The sequence below is a fragment of the Populus trichocarpa genome, chromosome 3 (assembly GCF_000002775.5).
Source record: "Populus trichocarpa isolate Nisqually-1 chromosome 3, P.trichocarpa_v4.1, whole genome shotgun sequence".
In the NCBI taxonomy this organism is placed as follows: Eukaryota; Viridiplantae; Streptophyta; class Magnoliopsida; order Malpighiales; family Salicaceae; genus Populus; species Populus trichocarpa.
Window position 1 is genome coordinate 17755867 of NC_037287.2, and position 20802 is coordinate 17776668.

A 20802-nucleotide genomic window follows, 5' to 3' on the forward strand; every position below is an offset into this window, starting at 1 on the left:
ACATTTGCCTAACTCATATTTTCTTAGATTTAATATGATAGTCAAACTCAAATATTTTAGATCTGGCATGTTTACCACACCCTATAAAAATTTATGACAATCACCATCACAATTCCAGACAAGACTCCAGAGCTAATTTAGTCGAGTTTCCAATAGAGTTTTCATCCATATCTAATTTTACAACATGCATGTTTGAATGTTGTCATGTAATAAGAGAAATATACTGCATATGGTAATTTTACTCTCCCAAGCAGATTAATATTCATTGGTTTCGCTAATAGTAATTTGGAAAATATTGGTATGTGCATAAGTCGTTTCAGAATTGGTTTCGCAGAGATAATTGTGAAAAACCGACCATCGACTGAAAAGGAGTCAGTGGTGATCCATGGAACTATCCCTATCATGCCTTGAACACACGATTCTGGAACGTGGAGCTGTCTCTTTTCATTTATCATTGCTGGGGGCAGAAATCCCATCAAGGTCTGCTTTTCCTGTCTCGCATGTGAAATCAATTTTCTTGTTCGATCGTCAAGATCAAGTGTGACTTGAAAATATTAAAATTAAATCATAACTGGAAAAAATAAATTAAATATTTCAATACAATCAAAGGATCAAAAACTAAGTCACCTGTTGACAATTTACAAACCCCCGTCGAGAAAAATAGCCTTCTTGCCACATCAACAGCAGATATATGCCTCAGCACAATCACAGCAGCAACCAGATTCAGATCTCTCGTGGCCTTTTTCTGTACAACTAGCAGAAACAACAATAATAAAATAAACTGTTAAACTCTGAGTTTGTTATTTGAAAATCACCATTTCAGATTTTATAAATTTTAGAGTCACTAGAAATTTACGTGTTCGTTAACTTTAGGGCCTATAAGATTAGTCGAGGTGTGCGCAAGCTAGCCCGAACATCCACATTAATTAAAAAAAATTAAATCATAACAAAATAATAAAAAAAAAGAAGCAAAATGAAAGTTGAGCTTCTTTCACCATCGATAAAACTGGGATAAAGAATTTAAATTGTTTCAAGGCTTGGCTACGCGGCCGGCCGATACTTTTGCCAAAATCTGATTTTTTTAAAATTATTTTTTTAAAATGATTTTAGATTGTTTTTATATGTAAATATTAAAAATAAAATTTAAAAATTTTAAAAATATATTATTTTAATATATTTTTAAATAAAATAACAACTGGTATTGCAACGTGAAACACTACTCTAAAAAGAAGGGCGTGTAAAGCATGACATCTTAATTGTCGGTAGAGATTTTTTATTGGATTGTGTTTTTAATATTTGTTAATATTTTCCATCAAAGCTTCTTCGCAATAGCTTCACTGTGTTGTATAAAATATTTGCATTAAACAAAAAAAAAATACTGATAAATATCGACAGAAGGATCTAGTTGAAAAATGTGTGAAATATCAGGAAGCAATGAATAGCTAAAATTTTGTATTCGGACGAGGTTGAATGAGATAATAAGACAGTGCAAAAATCATCAGGTATATCGAAACTTCTCTCACATAAATGTGAACTCTATCATAAAATTATTTAGATTAATTCCAATCAACTTATGATCTTTTGCTTGAATTAAGGTACGAGCAAAGTTTATTTACTATGATTATACTTAGAGCCAATAATATTTTATTTGAATCTGAAAAATTGAACCAAATTTTTAATTAATATTGATTTTTAATTAAATTTGGTCACTGAAACTGAATTTATTGTAGTTTTTTAGTTTATTTAGTATCGTGGAAGTGGTTATTTTTTAAAAAAATTTTATTTGAAAATACATCAAAATAGTATTTTTTTTATTTTTTAAAATTTATTTTTGATATTACCAAATCAAAATAATATAAAAATATAAAAAAAATTAAAAAAAAAACATTTTTAGAATGTAAAAAGGTTTGGCTGTACAAATTTTGAATCGGTGCCGCCCGAAAACCGAATTTAGGTCCCGTTTGTTTGCTGGAAAGTAGTTTTTTTTGGAAAGTGAATTCCGGAAAAGTGAATTATTTTTTAATGTTTGGTAGTGTAATGAAAAATAAGTTGGAAAACACTTTTCAATGTTTGGTTATGTCATAGAAAATGAGCTGAAAAATAACTTATTAATGTTTTATTTTTTTCAAGTTTATTAAAATAACGAGGAACAAATCTTACAAATTAAAAAGTTGAAAGAGAATGAAATTGAAAAAAATATAATTTCATAAATTATCTCAAATAAAATAAATAATAATTAAAAAATAGAAATCAAATCTAAAAAATAAAAAAATTGAAAGATGAAGAAATTAAAATAATAATAATTAACATTTCATAAATTATTTCAAATAAAATAAGTAACAATTAAAAGAATGATGACCAAATTTAATAGATAAAAAATTTTAATTAAAAAACAATAAAAAAAATAAATAATAATTATTAAAATTTCAATTAAAAATAATAAAATTTTAAAAATAATTTCTCGAGAACTATTTCCGAAAAACAACACAGCTTTAGTATAACCCTAATTCCTAAAATAAACAGCACATGACCTGCACGTGTTTTTCTTTCTTCTTTCCTGCTCTGCCTCCTACTCCCCCGGTCTTTGCTCTCTGTCTGGCTCCAATTCTCTATACCAAATTAACAAAAATCACAACTACACTCCAAGTATCAAGCCCATCTCAGCCACTAACCTATCCAAAGACCACCAGTCTCTATCGCGAGCAGCGGCACTCCACCTCGTCTTGAAAGTTCAAAGGCAAGTTTCAATTTTTCTGTTTCCTTATTTGGACAATACATGAATTAGAGTTTAATAATGATGTCTTTTTTATAATGGTTTTTGGGTTTTATTTAATGATTTTACCGAAAATTGAACTATCATTTTGATTTAATTGAGCTTTAATTGAATGGAATGCAATCCCTTTTTATGTCAATGAATTTGTGTGTGTGTGTGTATCGCTCTTTGTTGCACAATTTCTGTTGCTGTTGCTCTTGAGCATGCCTTCTCGTATTCTGGGTGAGAGTGATGTGTTAGCCGTTAATCTTGACAGGTTCAGTTATTATCTGGGGTTTTGAGTGTCATTGTATTGGGTATTTAACAATTAGGTGGATGGCTCTTCAAGGAAAGCGAGTTCGGCTGAGCAGAATTTGTGTTCAGTTCAAATTGCTGAAATTGGAAATAAGTCCTCTGATTGAATTGGTTTTCAGAATGTTTTAGGTAAAGGGGCTTCTATCAAATCACTGGTTATCTGACTTTTATTTTTTGAATTTCTGTTGTTTTCAGTTTTGCATGAGTGGTTGGCTCAGCTGTAGCTGTTTAGGTTCAAGTGAGATCAATATTCATTACCCACATGGGTACCAAAACGGTGGGGAGGCAACAGCATGAGAAAAGGAAAACAAAGGATGAGGATGATTCCTTGAAAGCCAAAGATTCATTGCTTGTGAGTGGAGGGGAGGGTTTAACTCTGAATAGTGAATGCAAGAAAAAGACGAAGAAGAAGAAGAGTGAGGGCCATGAGGATAGCATTGAGGATTCTGCAGTAAGTTCTAGTCTAAGTGAGGGTAATGTTAATGCAGCAGGCAAGGGTGAGAAGAAGGAGAAGAAGACAAAGAAGAAGAGTGAGAAATATGAGTTAGTAAGTTCTAGTCTAAGTGAGGGTAATGTAGACTTGAATAATGTTGCTGACAAGAAGGAGAAGAAGAAGAAGAGAAAGTTGGAGCATGTTAATAATGAGAAAGAATCTCAGGTGTCCAAGAAGAAAAATAAGATGAGTGAAGTGAGAGAGGCTTTAGGGGAGACCCACATGAGAATAGATGATAATTTGGGATTGCAAAAGAATGTCCAGGTGGATTTTGTCAGCAATTCTGAGTCAGAAGTGAGAAGAGATAGGAAAAAAAATCACAAGGAGAAAAACAGAGAAGGTAAAGCTATCACTGTTTCTTCTGTGCTCAACAGTGTCGATGATAACAGAAGGGGAGAGGTGTTTGAGGTACAGAAAGGCCCTCGGAATGAAGATATTGCTAACATGAATAACAGGGAAGGACAGGGCCGCAAGAAGGAAAAGAAGAGGAAACAGAATAAGTATGATGATGGCAGTGGTGATACTGAGATAGTTAAAAGTGTAGCTGATGGAAAAGATGCTGGAAGAGAGGAGTCAATTGAAGTTGTTCAGGACAAGGTAGAGTCTTCAAAGAAGGAGAAGAAGAAAAAGAAGAAAAAGCTCAATGTTGTTCTAGAGGCTGCATCAATGCAAATTATGGCTGAGACAACAGGTAACCAAAACAGTGTAATAGAAGGTGATGGAGGTAACAGAAGTTCGATTAAAAATAAGGCTAGAGATGGAAAACTAAAGGTCAATGCTGAAGGTGGAAACAAAAGGAAGAAGAAGGCCAAGTCTTTGGAAAATCGTTCAAAAGAAAAAAGTAGTGAAAGAGTAACAGAAATGGAGGAAGACGCTGAAAGCACTCGTCCATCTGAAAAATCTTTATCAAAAGTGACATCTAAGAGAGTAAGTTTCTGTGAAGATGTCGAGATTTTCCCTTCATCTGATGGTCCTAGTGATAAGAAGGCTGTTGGGGAAGACGGCTTTGTGCGAGGGAAGCGGTTCTCACTTGAGGAGGATGAGATGGTTAAAGAAGCTGTTTTAAACTATATTAATGTTCATGGTTTAGGTGCAGACGGTCTAAACATGGTTCTGAATTGTAAAAAGCACCCTGCGATTAAACATTGCTGGAAGGAGATTGGGGCAGCCTTACCCTGGAGGCCTCGTGAGAGTGTCTATTATCGAGCCCATATATTGTTTGAAAGGGACCAGAATTCTTCTTGGACCCCAGAAGAGTATGATCTCATCCGAAAGTTTCATGAAAAACATGGATCAGACTGGAAGACACTGGCAGAAGCCTTGGGTAAACATAGGTTTCATGTAAAGGATACATGGCGCAGAATAAAATTGATCAATATGAAGAAAGGGAAATGGTCTCAAGATGAGTACCAGTCTTTATTTGATTCGGTGAACTTGGATCTGCGCTTGAAAGCTTTTGTTGAAAGGAAGACAAAGCATGGGATGTTACGAGATAATATTAGTTGGACAGCAATTAGTGAGAAGTTGGAAACTAGGACTGATGCTCTCTGCTGCCAAAAATGGTATGATCAATTAACGTCACCTATGGTAGCTGAAGGTAAATGGCTTGATACAGATGACTATCGGCTGCTGATGGAGCTCTACGACTTGGATGCTTGCTGCATGGAAGATGTTGACTGGGACAATCTTCTAGAGCACAGGTCTGGAGATCTGTGCCGGAAGCGATGGAACCAAATGGTCAAACACCTTGGTGACCATCGTAACAAATCATTTGCTGATCAAGTTGATGTTCTCATTAACCGGTACTGTCATGACGTGCTTGAAGCAAGAGAGGCCTACAATAGCAAACCTGCTGTTCCTTGAGGTTACAATCCTTTTGGGTGGTTTATTGCTCCTTTTTTATCCGTGTCTGAAGTGTTGGTGTCCCTGGTTAGGTTGGCATGGAAGTCTTTTTCCCAAGCAACTGAAATTTCTTAAATTACCTTTCCTTTTTCTGCTGCTGTTTTGTCATTGTAATTCATAGATCAATACTTTTTATTATTTTGCTTTCTAGACTGATGCTGTTCTCCACTGAAATATTTCTCCTTGTGCTCTTTTATTTTTTACCGTCTTCATATTTCTTCAGCCAAGAGAGGATATTGAGGAGGTGCCTGAATTTAATTTACCTCGTCATCAAAAGATGAAAAAATGATCTCAAATTTCAGTGAGGACCAAAGCTCGAGGTTCCTTTGGTTTTCATGGAGGAGATGAAGTTTCCTTGCCCATCTTTATTTGTGAATGCAAACAAGCAGTGCCTCTCCAAATGTTTCCATTGATGATGTAATTTATAGCTTGGATATGCTCCAATCTCAAACCCAAGTGTTGAAGTCAAGGAATATATGGACAAGTGGGAGTAGCCTAGTAATAAAGACTCCTATCTTGGTATAACCGAGTCTGGTTCCCCCCTCCCTTGATCCACCCAAAAATAAAAGAAAAAGAAAAGCAAAGTCGGAAAACGATTCTTGAATCAGTTTCTAGAAGTGGTTCAAAAAACGAAAAATCTTCTGAAAAAATCCAATACTGGTCTCTTGTGCTGCTTACCAAAAAAAAAAAACAGATTTCAATCTTATTTCAGGAAGAATACCAGTGCTCATCAAAATCATTTTCTTTTGCTTGTGGTTCAACCACTGTTAATTAATCTTCCTGTTAGATGGATGGAGCGTTATGATATTTGATTAAAGTTAAATATCATAAATGTGTTGAGAAATTTATGAAATATTTTTTAAAAAATATGCATGAAGGACGTAAGAAAAAATTTATTTTAATTATTATTAACTTGTACCTGGGAGGAAGAGGGACACGGATGCCTACAGCTTCTTTTGACAATGTTAAAAATAATTTGATAGATGGTAGGTCTCCCTCCCATTTAAAACAACAACAGACAGCTTAACTGTTTGAATCTCCTACTCTTCCTCCCTGCCATTTCTTCCTCCGAGAAAAAACCAAACCTTACCCTCCTCCCTAAATCCTGAGGCCTCTATTTCCCCTATTTTCCAAAAATCAACATCCCTTCCACTTCCTCTCTTCCTCTTCATGAAACCCACCTCCTACCAACCTTAATTTCCTCTACATTTTCTTAACAATCTTTATTTCCTCGTAGGTACTCGACCACATACATTACGATATAGTCAGTCAGTTACTTTTAACATCTTTGAATCTTGAACTGTTACATTTTTTTTCTTAACAAAGATATGAGTAGAGAGAAGTTTAATAAATTAAGACACGACCATTGTTGTTTTCTCTCTGTATCCATCTTTGTTGTTGCATTTGCTTTATCATTGAGCCCTGCTTATTGTCAAGATATCGGTGGCTATGATGACAATCCAGCCACACAGGAGCTATTTTCAGAGCTGGTTTACAAGAGTTTCTCAAATTTTACCTCCGTGTTCAAGCAAGATATTGTCAAATATTTTGGTTTCTGCATAACAGACGTGTAGATAACTCAGCCACTCTTTTGTATAAATGTAATGTTAGATTTCAGGAATGGAAGCTGATTATTAAAAGAAGGTAATTTTCTATTTTGATTTGGATTTGCAGGGATGAAGATTGGAATATGGCATTCAATTTCTCCAAAGGTACACAATTCATATCCAATTGCGCCAAGAAGACAAAAGGTACGTACAAAGTTTGGAGCCATGAAAACAAGGATTATTTGATTAAGGTTCCAGACTGCTTTTTTTGTGTGTATTTTATAAAGGTATCTGCCTTTTGGGGTTTAAATGAATGCTACACAACTTAATTAGCTCAATGGATATTTTGTTTGAATTCCCTTTACCTTATGGAAAACCAATTCACAAGCTGGAAAGAAAGAGGGATTTGAGTATTTGCTTAATCAGATGGAAGTATCTGAAGGCAATATAAAAAGCCTATACGAAAAAAGCCATAGCAGTCTTTTTTTAGAAGAAGTCGATATATAGAGCATAGAGCCATAGCAGTTCCCTCAACGAAAGAGGGTTGAGGTATAGAGCATAGAGCATGCCTGCTAATTTTCCTTTATTCAATTACAAAGCAAATTATGATGCCTAATTTAACAGATTAAAGTTTAAATTCTTGGTTTACTATCTTACTCGGATCGATGTACTTTGGTACTTGCCTTAGTTCATAAAGAAACGATATTATTGAAATACCTGCTACTCCCCTTAGTTTATTAATCCAATTTCTTTCTGTAGTAATATGTTCCCGACATTTTTCATGTTATTTTGGTGCTTCAGGAGACATGCTAAGGCGTACATGCACAGCAGCAGAAATAAAGTTCTATTTCAACAATCTCTTTGAAAAAGGAGCAAAGAAAAGCAATTATTTGAAACCTAACAAGAACTGTAATTTGAGTTCATGGGTTTCTGGGTGTGAGCCAGGATGGGCTTGTGGAGTTGGTAAAGGTGAAAAGGTTGACCTCAGAAATTCAAAGGACATGCCTTTTAGAACGACAAATTGTGCAGCTTGTTGTGAGGGTTTCTTCTGCCCTCATGGTATTACTTGCATGATACGTAAGTATTTGGAAAACCATCATCAACCATGGAAATAGTTGAGAATTGCATTTGTTATGTGCCCTTGGTATTTTTGCTGCATTCCTTGGGCTAATTACAAGTTTTTTATTAGCATGAGTAGATCTTCTTAATCTGCGTGCATTGGACTGGTGACCACTTCTTTTTTTCTCCTGTATTTTCATTCTCAGTGAGTACCTCACATCATGAATGATGAAACCATTCAAATTATAGCTTCGAATGTTATGTCAATATTCCTTAAAAAGAGTACGGGGATGTGGTTTGCACATCTCCACTCCAGAATCTAGATGAATCATAGGCCTTATATATCCTATGCAAGACTCTATTTTCCATCCGAATACTCATTTCAGCTCCCCCCATGTCCCATTTTTCTGAAGAGCAAAAACTGGCAAGAAATTAGTACGTTGGCAATAAGAAAGTATTAAAGTATTTTCACCTTTAATGGAGGAAAATTGATGAAATGAACTTTCCTAGTCTGAGTCTCTAATTGCAATTTTATAAACTTCTGCCAAGGAAAGGGAGCATGAAGAAACCACTTATTTTTCATATTTTGTCCATGCATTACCAGAAAATAGAAGATGATCCAATGGACAAAAAAGTCTAGAAAGTATCTATTTATTTTTGAAGCTTGGATAGTTATTTTCTCACTTTCCAAGCTTCCTCGATGATTATTTTTTCACTTTTCCGTTTTCACCGAAGTGTTCATTCAGATATGTCTAGGAAAGTACTAGTATAAACTCTCGAGTCTGTATCAAGTCAATGGATCTCCTTAGTATGTATATACCGCTCCTGTTTCTAGGACATGGACTTTTTGAAACATCTAGGAATTTGTCTGATGCATAATAGTGAGATGTGACACTGCCACTTAAAAGAGTGTCCTTGGAAAACAACAACGATTGTATTAGAGGCCCACATATAAAAGGCATTCACCGTTTGGTTCTATATATGTTGAATTGTTTTAACAATGTTTCTGGCTTTCAGTTCTGAACTTTAAATTGTTGTTTACATTGATTTCTTTCTGGTAAGTTAGTTTGTTGGATTCATTGTTTGTGCATATTTTCCTAATTGAGCCACAACTAATATTCTTTATATGTTGGCATTTTCTGTCTGTCTCTGAAGCTTGCCCACTGGGTGCTCACTGTCCCCTTGCAAAACTGAACAAAACCACTGGCATATGCGACCCGTAAGTTCATTCGTGTTTTGTGCTTTTGTAGTTTTCAAGTTTTTTCTTCTTTATCATACATACATTAATATTTATTAGCAGAAATGTTTTGCAGATATCATTACCAATTGCCTCCAGGAAAGCCAAACCATACTTGTGGTGGAGCGGATATTTGGGCTGATATTTTGAGTAGTAGCGAAATATTCTGTTCAGCAGGATCATACTGTCCGTCCACAATTCAAGAGATTCCATGCAGTCGTGGGTATTGTTAAATTATCCTTGAACTTCCAGCAGTAATCTATTGAATTGCATGTCTCACCTCTTCTTTAATTTGATGTTGGCATTTTTTGCTTCAAACATATCACAGCCATCTGTTTTGCTTTTCCTGTTACTAATTAAACTAAGTAGCTTTTTTTCAGACATTACTGCAGGACTGGTTCAACGTCTCAAACAGGGTGTTTTAATCTGGCAACTTGTGAAACACAATCAGCAAATCAGAATATCACTGCATATGGCATTTTATTTTTCGTGAGTCATCGATTCACCTTCCAACTTTCATGATAGTAATGAAACACTATTGGGCACTACATGTTCTGTTGGTGGGAAATATTGATGATATACTTTAAACACGAAATATTCTCATGATCTAAGTTTGCATTATAGGTCATCTTTTGTGCACAACCATCAGATCTAATCGCTTCACTTGTCAATGTAGGCTGGATTAAGCTTTCTGCTTATCATTATTTATAACTGTTCTGATCAAGTTCTTGCAACTCGAGAGAGAAGACAAGCAAAGACAAGGGAGAAGGCAGTTCAAAGTGTAAGAGAAACTGCTCAAGCTCGTGAAAAATGGAAATCTGCAAGAGACATTGCCAAGAAGGGTGCGATTGGATTACAAACCCAGCTGTCACGCACATTTTCTCGTACAAAGTCTAAAAGGCCAGTAGAACAGCTAAAAGGTTTTGGTCAAGCTAAACCCGGATCGGATGCTGCTTTACCACCCATGCCGGTAAGCAGTTCATCTCAGCAATCATCTGGAAAAGGGAAGAAAAAGGGAAAGAGCAACCTCTCACAGATGCTGGATGATATTGAGAACAACCCCGAGGGTCACGAAGGCTTTAATTTGGAAATTGGAGATAAAAATATCAGAAAAAATGCACCAAGGGGTAAGCAGTTGCATACTCAGAGTCAAATGTTCAGGTATGCATATGGACAAATCGAGAGGGAGAAAGCTATGCAGGAGCAGAACAAGAATTTGACCTTCTCTGGGGTAATTTCAATGGCTAACGATACCGAAATCAGGAAAAGGCCTTCTATTGAGGTTGCTTTTAAAGATTTAACCCTCACTTTGACGACTAAACACAAACATCTGCTAAGATGTGTGACTGGGAAATTATCACCTGGCCGAGTTTCTGCTGTCATGGGTCCGTCTGGGGCTGGAAAAACAACATTTCTTTCTGCTTTGACTGGAAAAGCAACTGGCTGCACCATGTCTGGTATGGTTCTTGTAAATGGTAAGATGGAACCAATCCAAGCATACAGGAAAATCATTGGTTTTGTGCCTCAAGATGATATTGTGCATGGAAACCTAACAGTGGAGGAGAATCTCTGGTTCAGTGCAAGATGCAGGTATTCAACTATTAATTCACCATTCATTACTAACCCCAGTTTTGGTAATCTCAATTCATGTAGCCCTCAGAATGATGAGTCAATGTTTGACATCCAACAAGTTTTCATGTATTCAGCAAAATAAATTCATCTAATGTTAGTCCTTCCGGAGTTAAACCAACATGGACAGATACAATTTCCTAACAGATGGAAGTAGAACCTGGCTTCCAGGGACTGTTTAACAACAGAAACTGTAAAATGATTTTCATGTTAATACATTTCAGACTCGTAGATGTTTGAGTTGGTAAACATTTAAACTTAAGAACATTTCTAGAAATTTTTATGCATTAGGTGGTCAATTTCGATTGTACACACATATATATACTGTTTCTACCAAACAAAAGAAGTTACCTGTGCTAAAATTTTCTAAACATATCTGTTATTCCAACTGATGGCATTGGAGCTTCCTGAAACTTCGGAGTTTCGACATGGTGTGCCAAATATTTTTCCTCGTAAGAGAAAACCTTTCTGTTTCTTCTTTCAATCTGCTTGGCATCATTCATATATGTAGGCATTTTGCTTCAACACAACATGAATGTGCAATTGTTCTCTCCTCTCTGTTCCTTCTCTGTTAAGTATTTATTTGCTCTACCTGCTTAGATCTCCCTTTCTCAAAGCCATACCCTTTATATATTGATTTGCTCATGCTGCTTAGATATTTCTCTCTCCCTCTCGTTCATAAATTCACCGTCACAAATGCTGCGGCTGTTCAATAGTACTTGCTTTTTTAGCATATTTGTTTACTGGGTTTTTGTTATATAAACTTTCTGATTAAGTTAGCGAATACATTTTCTGGTTTTTTTTTATTATTATTATTGCAGACTCTCTGCTGATCTACCAAAACCAGAAAAGGTTCTAGTTGTTGAAAGAGTTATTGAGTCCTTGGGACTGCAGGCAGTGCGAGATTCTCTGGTTGGGACGGTGGAAAAGCGAGGAATTTCTGGAGGTCAAAGAAAACGTGTCAACGTTGGTCTTGAAATGGTTATGGAACCTTCACTTCTAATATTAGATGAACCCACATCAGGCTTGGACAGTTCATCGTCCCTGTTGCTACTTAGAGCTCTTCGACGCGAAGCTCTTGAAGGAGTAAACATATGCATGGTTGTACACCAACCAAGGTAATTTACTCCTATTACGATAAAGAGTTGTGTTTCTTGGGGATGTGCTATATTTCAAGTTTTTCTCTGTTCCAATAAGTAGAGATTTCTGATTATGTAATATAGTGGCCGTAAGAGAATATTAACTTTCCTGTTCTTCCTTTGCTTTCTCGGTTGCTTCAGCTATACATTATTCAGGATGTTTGATGATTTGATACTTCTAGCTAAAGGTGGCTTGACAGCATATCACGGATCGGCCAAGAAAGTCGAGGAGTATTTTGCTGGCCTTGGAATTACTGTACCTGAGCGCGTGAATCCTCCAGATTACTTCATTGATATTTTGGAGGGCATAGCGAAACCAAAATCAGGGGTGAACTATAAGCAACTTCCAGTTAGATGGATGCTTCACAATGGCTACCCTGTTCCAATGGATATGCTGCAGAATACAGATGGATTGGGAGCATCCTCCAGTGAAAATTCTGCTCATGGAGCAAGTGAAGTTGGATCTGAAACAGGGTCTTTAGCTGGAGATTTTTGGCATGATTTGAAATCTAATGTTGAGTCAGAGAAAGACAACTTGAAACCCAACGTTTTGAAATCAGGTGACTTATCCGAACGGAGAAGCCCTGGAGTATATCAGCAGTATAGATACTTCCTGGGGAGGTAAGAGCGATCTCATTTCTCTATCTGTGCTGCATGTAAAGTGTAACCCTTTACTATTATAATGATAATAGCGATTGTGCTAATTGAAGTTCTCTCAAGTGAGATAACTTGATTTTGGGATGATTATTTTTATTGACTTTGTGTTCATCATAACAAGCTAACATAATCTTCTTGAATGACTTGTTGCAGGGTTGGAAAGCAGCGGCTACGAGAAGCAAGGGCACAAGCTGTAGATTATTTGATTTTATTGCTAGCTGGAATCTGCTTAGGAACACTAGCTAAAGTGAGCGATGAAACTTTTGGGGTGGTTGGTTACACATACACCGTCATTGCAGTTTGTAAGTGATCGAAATCTCCAAGTTCTTATATACGCAAGGCTCCATTAGAATATTCTTGCTTGGGACCTAGGCTTCTGATGTTGAAAATGTAGGGTAACTTGTAACAAAAAAATCTGCACTCTGTTAGGTGCCTGTTGCTTTACATGCCAATTCGCCTTTTTAAATTGAAAGTCAGCTTCCCTATGTTCCTTTATGAAGTGCACTTTTGTACAAGATTCATTCTCACCAGTCTAAGTGTTTTTGTCGGACTTTCAGCACTACTGTGTAAGATCGCGGCTTTGAGGTCATTTTCTCTGGATAAGCTACATTACTGGAGAGAGAGATCTTCTGGGATGAGCAGCTTGGCATACTTTCTTGCAAAGGATACAATAGACCATTTCAGCACAATTGTCAAGCCACTTGTCTATCTGTCAATGTTCTACTTCTTCAACAATCCACGATCAACAGTCTTCGATAACTACATAGTCTTAATCTGTCTGGTGTATTGTGTGACTGGAATAGCCTATGCATTGGCCATTTTCTTTGAACCAGGTCCAGCCCAACTGGTGAGCATTTGAAGAACAGTTTGCATTCAGAACTCGTTATCTCCATAAATCAAGTTGACAAAACATGAATCCATCATCCATTACCCTTGTATACTAAACACCCAAATCATCCACATACACAAATAGAAATGGTTTTCACTTGCACTAACAAGGCATTTTTTGTGTCGTGCAGTGGTCAGTGCTGCTTCCGGTTGTTCTGACCCTGATAGCAACCCGTACTGAAAATGATGGCGTTGTGAATTATATATCTAATTTGTGCTATACTAAGTGGGCGCTGGAAGCATTTGTGATATCAAATGCTAAAAGGTTTGTGCCTGACCTTGCTATTCCTTCTCCATATGTGAAAATTAATTTGTCTTTTGCATGCAATATACCAGTTCCTTAACCTCTGAATATTGTGCCATCCAGATATTATGGTGTTTGGCTGATAACAAGGTGCGGTTCACTCATGGAAAGTGGGTATGATTTAGGTCATTGGTATCGGTCTTTAATCCTCCTCGTTTTGACTGGCATAGTTAGTCGTGTTGCTGCCTTTTTTATTTTGATTACCGTCAACAGGAAATGAAGTTTTTCTGTGCTTTCTTTTTGTACAAAATAGAAAAGAAAATACCAACTCATATAGATTATTTGAGAGGGATCGAGTTTAAAGCCACGCTGCTACATTGATGTGGGTGTAGATTAGTGTTGAAATTAAACCATACTAAGGTACCTCTGCTTCATTTCTGCGTGATGATTTGTATAGACAGATGGACCTTTTTTCTTCCCTATTTCTTACAACATTACACACCAGGAATAGAAATCTATTACACTTTGCCTAATTCCCTCCAGGTTTTGTGTTTGATGAACAGGATAGAAGGGATACACTGCACCGCCATTTAAGAAAATAATAATCTCTTTTGCCATCTGAATATTGAAATACAAGAGACTTCAAGGTAGATGTGAGATAAATTGAATAAAAACAGGACAGTTTTCTATTGTAAAATATAAAAATATGTAACTGTACATGAATGTCTTCAGTAATTTTGACACAAAAAAGCAGCATTGAGGTAAACAAGGTAAGATGATTATTGTCTTAATAGAAACTCCTCAAGTGCTAGTTCCATTTTCGATGGCTGCATCCAGCTGAACAAGTGCTTGAACCCCTTTTCCCCCCCAAGAAATCTGTAATCGACAAAAACCATGGCCCCTCAGAGCTATGCTGCAGTTCCACCCTTGAACACATCAATTATAACTTGTGAGGTCGACTTAAACATTTATATAACAATATAACAATAAAGAAAAATACGATAGAAAATCAACAGAAATAAATATGATATATATTGACGGCAGATACAGATATTATCACGTTGTTTTGTGGAGTGGCGTGTTCTGTTTCTACCGTCATGTTCAAAGAAACAGTATTGAAAAGTATGTTTGGAAGTAAGGCCTCAAGAAAGCAATGGCAGCAAGTAATACACGTTATGATGTAAATGTTTCTGCTTTAATATGCTATTGTCAGGGACATGGCTGCTTGCTTGAAAACTTAGTCGAATTATACTTACAAACTAAAAAATTAGGAGTCATACACACATGCTTCACCTTTGATATATTTACAAACTATAAAACCAGGGGCCATACGAACCTTCTTCTCGTTAGCTAGTTTTTTTTTATAAAAAAAAAAAAACTTTCCGGAGCAACATTATCTTATCATTCTAAAAGCATGTTTCAATTCTAAGAAAATAACACCCTAATATTTTTTTTGTGCGAGTGTATTAAAAAACATGATAAAATTACAATGCTCGTGTTTTGTGACGAGAAAACCTTTGAAAATGTCATTTTTTTTATCAACCCAACACTGTCAATTTGTCTTTAACCCTCAGCAACTGCATGCAGAGAGAGAGAGAGGGAGAGAGTAAAGTAACGTAGCTAAAATAATTTATACTGCAAGCAAACTTAAGTCCCAAGCAGCAAAAAGTGCCGCAGTGATCGCAGGTAATTTTTGTTCTTCTTTTTTTAAAAAAAAAAGCCACACAAATTTAAAAAGAAAAGGGAAAAACACCCGATAGGCGATAGATACAAAAGCTCATTGGCGACGAGGACAAGAAACTATCTGGACAAGTGGAGGCAGCATAGACTCCAGCAAAAGAAGAACAGTAGCCAGTAGGAACCATGGAGCACCATAGAGTCAAGGCCAATGAAAAACCAACAAAGCAAAGAGAAAAGGAAAATAAAGACCGGATGGTAATGGGTTACTTGTCAGCAAAATTTGACTAGACTAGTCATTCTCGATCGAAGAAACTTCAACGTGGATTTTATTGCAGAGACAAATCACAGTTGTAAACACTACTTTTTATAGAATTATAACAATATTGATAGATAAGATGCTCCACCAAATTTTCTAATGTTGACCAGCCACCGCTGTTTCTATTATTCGATGTAGCGTATTAGACATTAAGCATGTGCTCCTAGTCCTGATTTTTATTATAAAATCTGGGATAGTCAGGATTTTACCCCTGAGCTTATAAAATGTACTTTTCAAAAGGTAAGGTTTTCTCAAATTCAAAAAAAAAAATTATTAGACATTAAGCATGTGCTCCTAGTACTAATTTTGATAGTAGATTCTTAATTAATTTGTACAAGATTTAATATATATTTCCAAATCCCCGTAAACATGTTTTTGTTGATTAGGTGCAGCGTGAACAAACGCAAACAATCCCTTTCATTTTTTTTATTTTTTTTTGTAATTGTAATTATTCATATTTCCTTACATACATCTCAATTAATCTTTTAAATTCTTGAAGTTAATGATAGGTAAACCTTCAATAACCCTAAAATTTATGATGCTCGAACTTGTGACCTCTAAAAACAAACTCATTTCCCTTTTATTTTTTTTATTTTGACATGTGGATGCATTCGCTAATTAAATTGTAAGATTATAACACAGTTGCTTGATAACTGGCTTCTATAATAGATGATGTCCCAAAAAAAGGCCAAACCCCTTTTATTCAATCTGTATAATCTCTTAATTTACTTCATCTTAATCACCTTTTCCTTTCAACAAAGGTCCATTACGTTTAGGAGTACTGAGCACACAAATGCAATCATTCTCCACCATCCCTGTATCGCATTCTATTTTTAGAAACAAACTAGTTACTTGATCCTGTATCGGATAAATTTTTTTTTTGGTAAAAATATAAATATTCAAACATTTCAAATATGTTTTTTTTTAATTTAATTATAAATCAAAATGTCTATACATATATTTAATTAAATATATTGATAATCATTTGTGCCAATAAATACAAAAAAAATAGTTAACATATTTATTCAGCTCATCTTGCTGCAGGCCGACTTTATTTTTTTCCGACACGAAAGAATTAATATGTAGATATTATTAATGTATTTTTTGATATTGAGTAAGAAATATAACCATGAATAAAAAAAATCAATACTAACTTGTAATAAACTAAAGTAAAAATTATATGGGTTAATAAAAACATGTAAGGTTCGAAGTTAATTTTCAACCTAACAAAAGAATAGAATAATCACTAAAGTTAAGTGACATTCATGTATAATGAGAAAAAATATATAAAAAAAAAACTTGTTTTCTAGCAAAAATAAAAAGAAAATAAAAACTAAAAATTATAATTTTATCATTGATACAGTATAAGAAATTGACAAAATATACGATTATACTATTTCTATCTAATCTAGAAGCACCATTTCATTTTATTACATGTATAATAATCACCGGGCTTGAGTGGATGGCAAGAGCATATAATATATAATCTTTATCTTGGGAAGCCAATATTTCGTACATAAAAAATTGTTATACGTTCAGCAATAATTTTAGAAACTTTTCAAACCTTGGAGGATTAGAGCCGTCCTTGAACTCTCCTTGATCCACATATACATACTTTTCAACTCGAAAGTCGAAACGTGCAAATATTCTGCATTCAACACAACTCTCTTTTCTGCGTTTGTTTTGTAATTGCTTTTGTGATTGTGGAGCAACAAACATAATAAAGTATTTGATAACAAATTAAGTTGTATTTTATATTATGAAATTTATTAAAAATTTAAGTTTAAAATATAGTTTTTATAAAGCAGTTTTTACATAGTTTTTTAACTGAGTTTCAACAACCCTGTTTGTTTTCGCGTTTCAAAAGCGTTGTTGAAAAAAATTTAAAATTTTTCTATTTTTTTCTTTACTTCAAATTAATATTTTTTTGTATTTTCAGATCATTTTGATGCGCTGATATCAAAAATAATTTTTTAAAAAAAAATTTATTTTGATGCATTTTCAAGTAAAAACCACTCTGAAAAGCAATCGCAATCACACTTTCAAACACAAACCAAACATTTTATAAATATTTTTTATTACACATAAACTTCAACCATAATTTTTACCAAACACGTATCTAAAATCCAACTAACCATACTTTTTAAAAACTTATTTTTTAAAAAAACCACAACTACAAAAACTACTTCAAAAACAAACACACTCTTAATTTTCACAATTTGTAGGTCACATTAATTTGTTTCCTCTCAAATGATTCCAATGATAATATTTTATAATAATTGTTGGTGAACACTTGTTTGCCAAACTCGGATAATTTTGTATGTTTATAGGAAGTTTGGGAATGTAATAGTGGTTATTTTTCAAAGTATTTTTTCTTGAAAATATATTAAAATTATTTTTTATTTTTAAAAAATTATTTTTTACATTAACACATCAAAATAATAGAAAAATATAGAGAAAATTAATTTAAAGAAAAAAAAATTAAAAAATCTCAATTTTTTTAAAAAACACCTTTAAAACTCAAAAGAAACAGGTATCTCTGTTTCTATATAATTGTCAGAAGCTAAATTTCCTAGAAACTTCAAAGCTAACTAACTAATATGGTTGAAATTCTCTTAAAAAGAAAGTTTTACCACGCCAAGTGAATATGTCAAAATATAGCTAGGTCGCGTCATGGCTTACTCCGCGTATAATTTTGTGCTCGGTATTCTTTTCAACATGATATAGAAAATGGCTCGTAAGAGATTAATCAAGAGTCTAGTCAGATATTTAAAAGGGGACACGTCACCGATCCTACCTGCCTTCTTTTCTTGTTCCTTTTGCCTGGAGAATCGATCTGGTTTCGTGATGACTGATGCCACTAGCTAGCTACATGAGCAAATACGTGTAATTAAAAAAACATGGAGTAGATTATGAGTCTGTAGTCCTTTTAGTTTTGTAAAATAAATTAAATAGTCATTTTAGTTTCAAAAATAATTAATTAATCCCTATATTTTTAATCTATTTGTAACTTGATCCTTCCCGTCAATTTCATGTGCCAGTTACACTTTTCATGGCGGCTGAAAGAAGATAAGACTGCTGGGTCCATGATGCATGCAGTAGTCAAATTCAAAACAAGTGGAGGAAACCAAAAGTAACAATATATATATATATATATATATATATATATAGGTTATTGACAACCGCGAGCTGTTGACGTGCCGCTGTCCAATACTGACCGTCAATTTTTCAAACCGCATGCCATTATGCATTTGGACATATAAATGAACTTTTGTTTTGGTTTTCAGGTACATAAAAAAATATTAAAACCCACACTTTCATTTGTTCATTATACACACACACATATTAAGGGAGTAATATAAAAATATCCATGTAGTGTTGCTAAAAAAATTCAGTTTTTGTTTTAAAATGATTTTTTGATATTATATCATAATTTTAATAATCAAGTAGTTAAGAATTTAAATCTTATTATTCTATTCTTTTCTAATTAAATTAATAAAATTAAGTATAATATAATTGTGGTCGTATATAAATTCCAAGCAAAACAAGCTTAGTTTAAGAAGGTATATTATTATTTATTGAGTTTCATACGATAACTTAAGTTTTTAAGCTATGATGATTATTTTTATGGTATTAAAGTTTTAATGATCAAATAATCATAAGTTTTGGTTTCACCACCTTTATTATTTTAAAAAAAATCAATATAAATAGTATGAATTTATATAAGTTTCAAACATAATGAGCTTTCATTTATATGATATATTACAAAATAATATAAAAATTATTTTTAAAATCTTATCTAATTTTTAAATTTTTAGATTAAATTAATTATTTTATTATAAAACATACATCTCCCTTTCAAAAGTAAAAGAAAAGGTTAATTATAGCAAGATTTGTCTTAGTGTAAAATCATTGGGCTCAGGCTCGGGCTTGGTATCCCGAGCTCAAAGTACAACAGGGGGCAATGAGAGATGGACTCGGATGTTGTAGCATGGACACAACTCTATAGAGGGTATGGGCTCGGGCAAGAAGCTCGAGCCCAACATGCTTGGGTCTAGGCACACACCTGGACGCATTTCTCACCTCTGAGCCTAACACTCGCCAGAGATTTTTCTGGAACTCCACGTAGGTCTCTTAATAATTTATATTGATCTGATATGTATTATTTTGAGTAAAATATAACTCAAAATATCACAAAGATAAAATTACTCTTTAGTCTCTCTTCTCCTTAAAATGATAAGATTAATAGGCTATAAATACAATATGAATCATTGAAATCAAAGGTTCACACAATCTCTCAATTATCTACTGCATATATATTTTCAAAACATCTCTCTCTATAATATTATTGCATTTCTGTCTCTATAAAGTTACTAATTTTATTATCGAAAACTCACGTCCATAAAAATAAACTTTTTATAGGTGTCAGCTACCGGTTACATGATTTACCAAGTACCACCTGCTACTACCACAATTATTAGTCGTCTGACTTACCGAGCATCACCAGCTGCTACTACAACAGCTATCGATCACTTAGCTTCCCAAACATCATTTGTTACCAATTACTAATCATCTGAATTTTTTATATCAAGTTATCAAATATCTTAACTATAAAAAATAAATCAGATTAATTGAACATTAACCAATTATTCAACATATTAATCTTATTCCTTAGCATATGAGATTTTGATACTCCTGGAAAAAAAATGATAAAAGTTAGAAAAATCAAGCTCAACAACATGCTCTTAGGTAGCCAGCTACTGCCATACATATATCCGTTTTAAAAGAAAACAGATTTAAATTGAGCTCGTGATCATGAAGGATGCTTGCTTGAATATCATAATTCTTAACCGGTCTTTCACCATCTTAAAAAGCTAGCAGTACATCTCAAATTTAAAACCTCAAGCTAAACGAATATTATCTTTATCACTTAAAACAATTAAC

At 34.2% G+C, this 20802-nt stretch overlaps 2 protein-coding genes across 3 annotated transcripts; both read left to right on the plus strand.

Moving 5' to 3' along the window:
• The first annotated feature begins 2536 nt into the window (after window positions 1-2536).
• LOC7496564 (RNA polymerase I termination factor) lies at window positions 2537-5658 on the plus strand. Its single transcript, XM_002303740.4, has 2 exons — window positions 2537-2737; window positions 3263-5658. Exon 2 carries the CDS (start codon window positions 3330-3332, stop codon window positions 5421-5423), a length of 2094 nt encoding a protein of 697 aa, XP_002303776.4. The 5' UTR covers window positions 2537-2737; window positions 3263-3329; the 3' UTR covers window positions 5424-5658.
• An 865-nt stretch (window positions 5659-6523) lies between these two features.
• On the plus strand, window positions 6524-14395 carry LOC7481208 (ABC transporter G family member 28). Of its 2 annotated transcripts, XM_002303741.4 has the most exons (13): window positions 6524-7032; window positions 7137-7213; window positions 7811-8086; window positions 9224-9287; window positions 9382-9528; window positions 9686-9794; window positions 9982-10895; window positions 11756-12052; window positions 12215-12694; window positions 12884-13032; window positions 13288-13577; window positions 13750-13883; window positions 13986-14395. In XM_002303741.4, exons 1-13 carry the CDS (start codon window positions 6791-6793, stop codon window positions 14140-14142), a joined length of 3336 nt encoding a protein of 1111 aa, XP_002303777.3. In that variant the 5' UTR covers window positions 6524-6790; the 3' UTR covers window positions 14143-14395. The 2 variants fall into 2 exon arrangements, with proteins under 2 accessions (XP_002303777.3, XP_024453010.2); XM_024597242.2 differs by lacking the exons at window positions 6524-7032; window positions 7137-7213 and having other exon boundaries at window positions 8010-8086; window positions 9369-9528.
• The last annotated feature ends 6407 nt before the right edge of the window (window positions 14396-20802 follow it).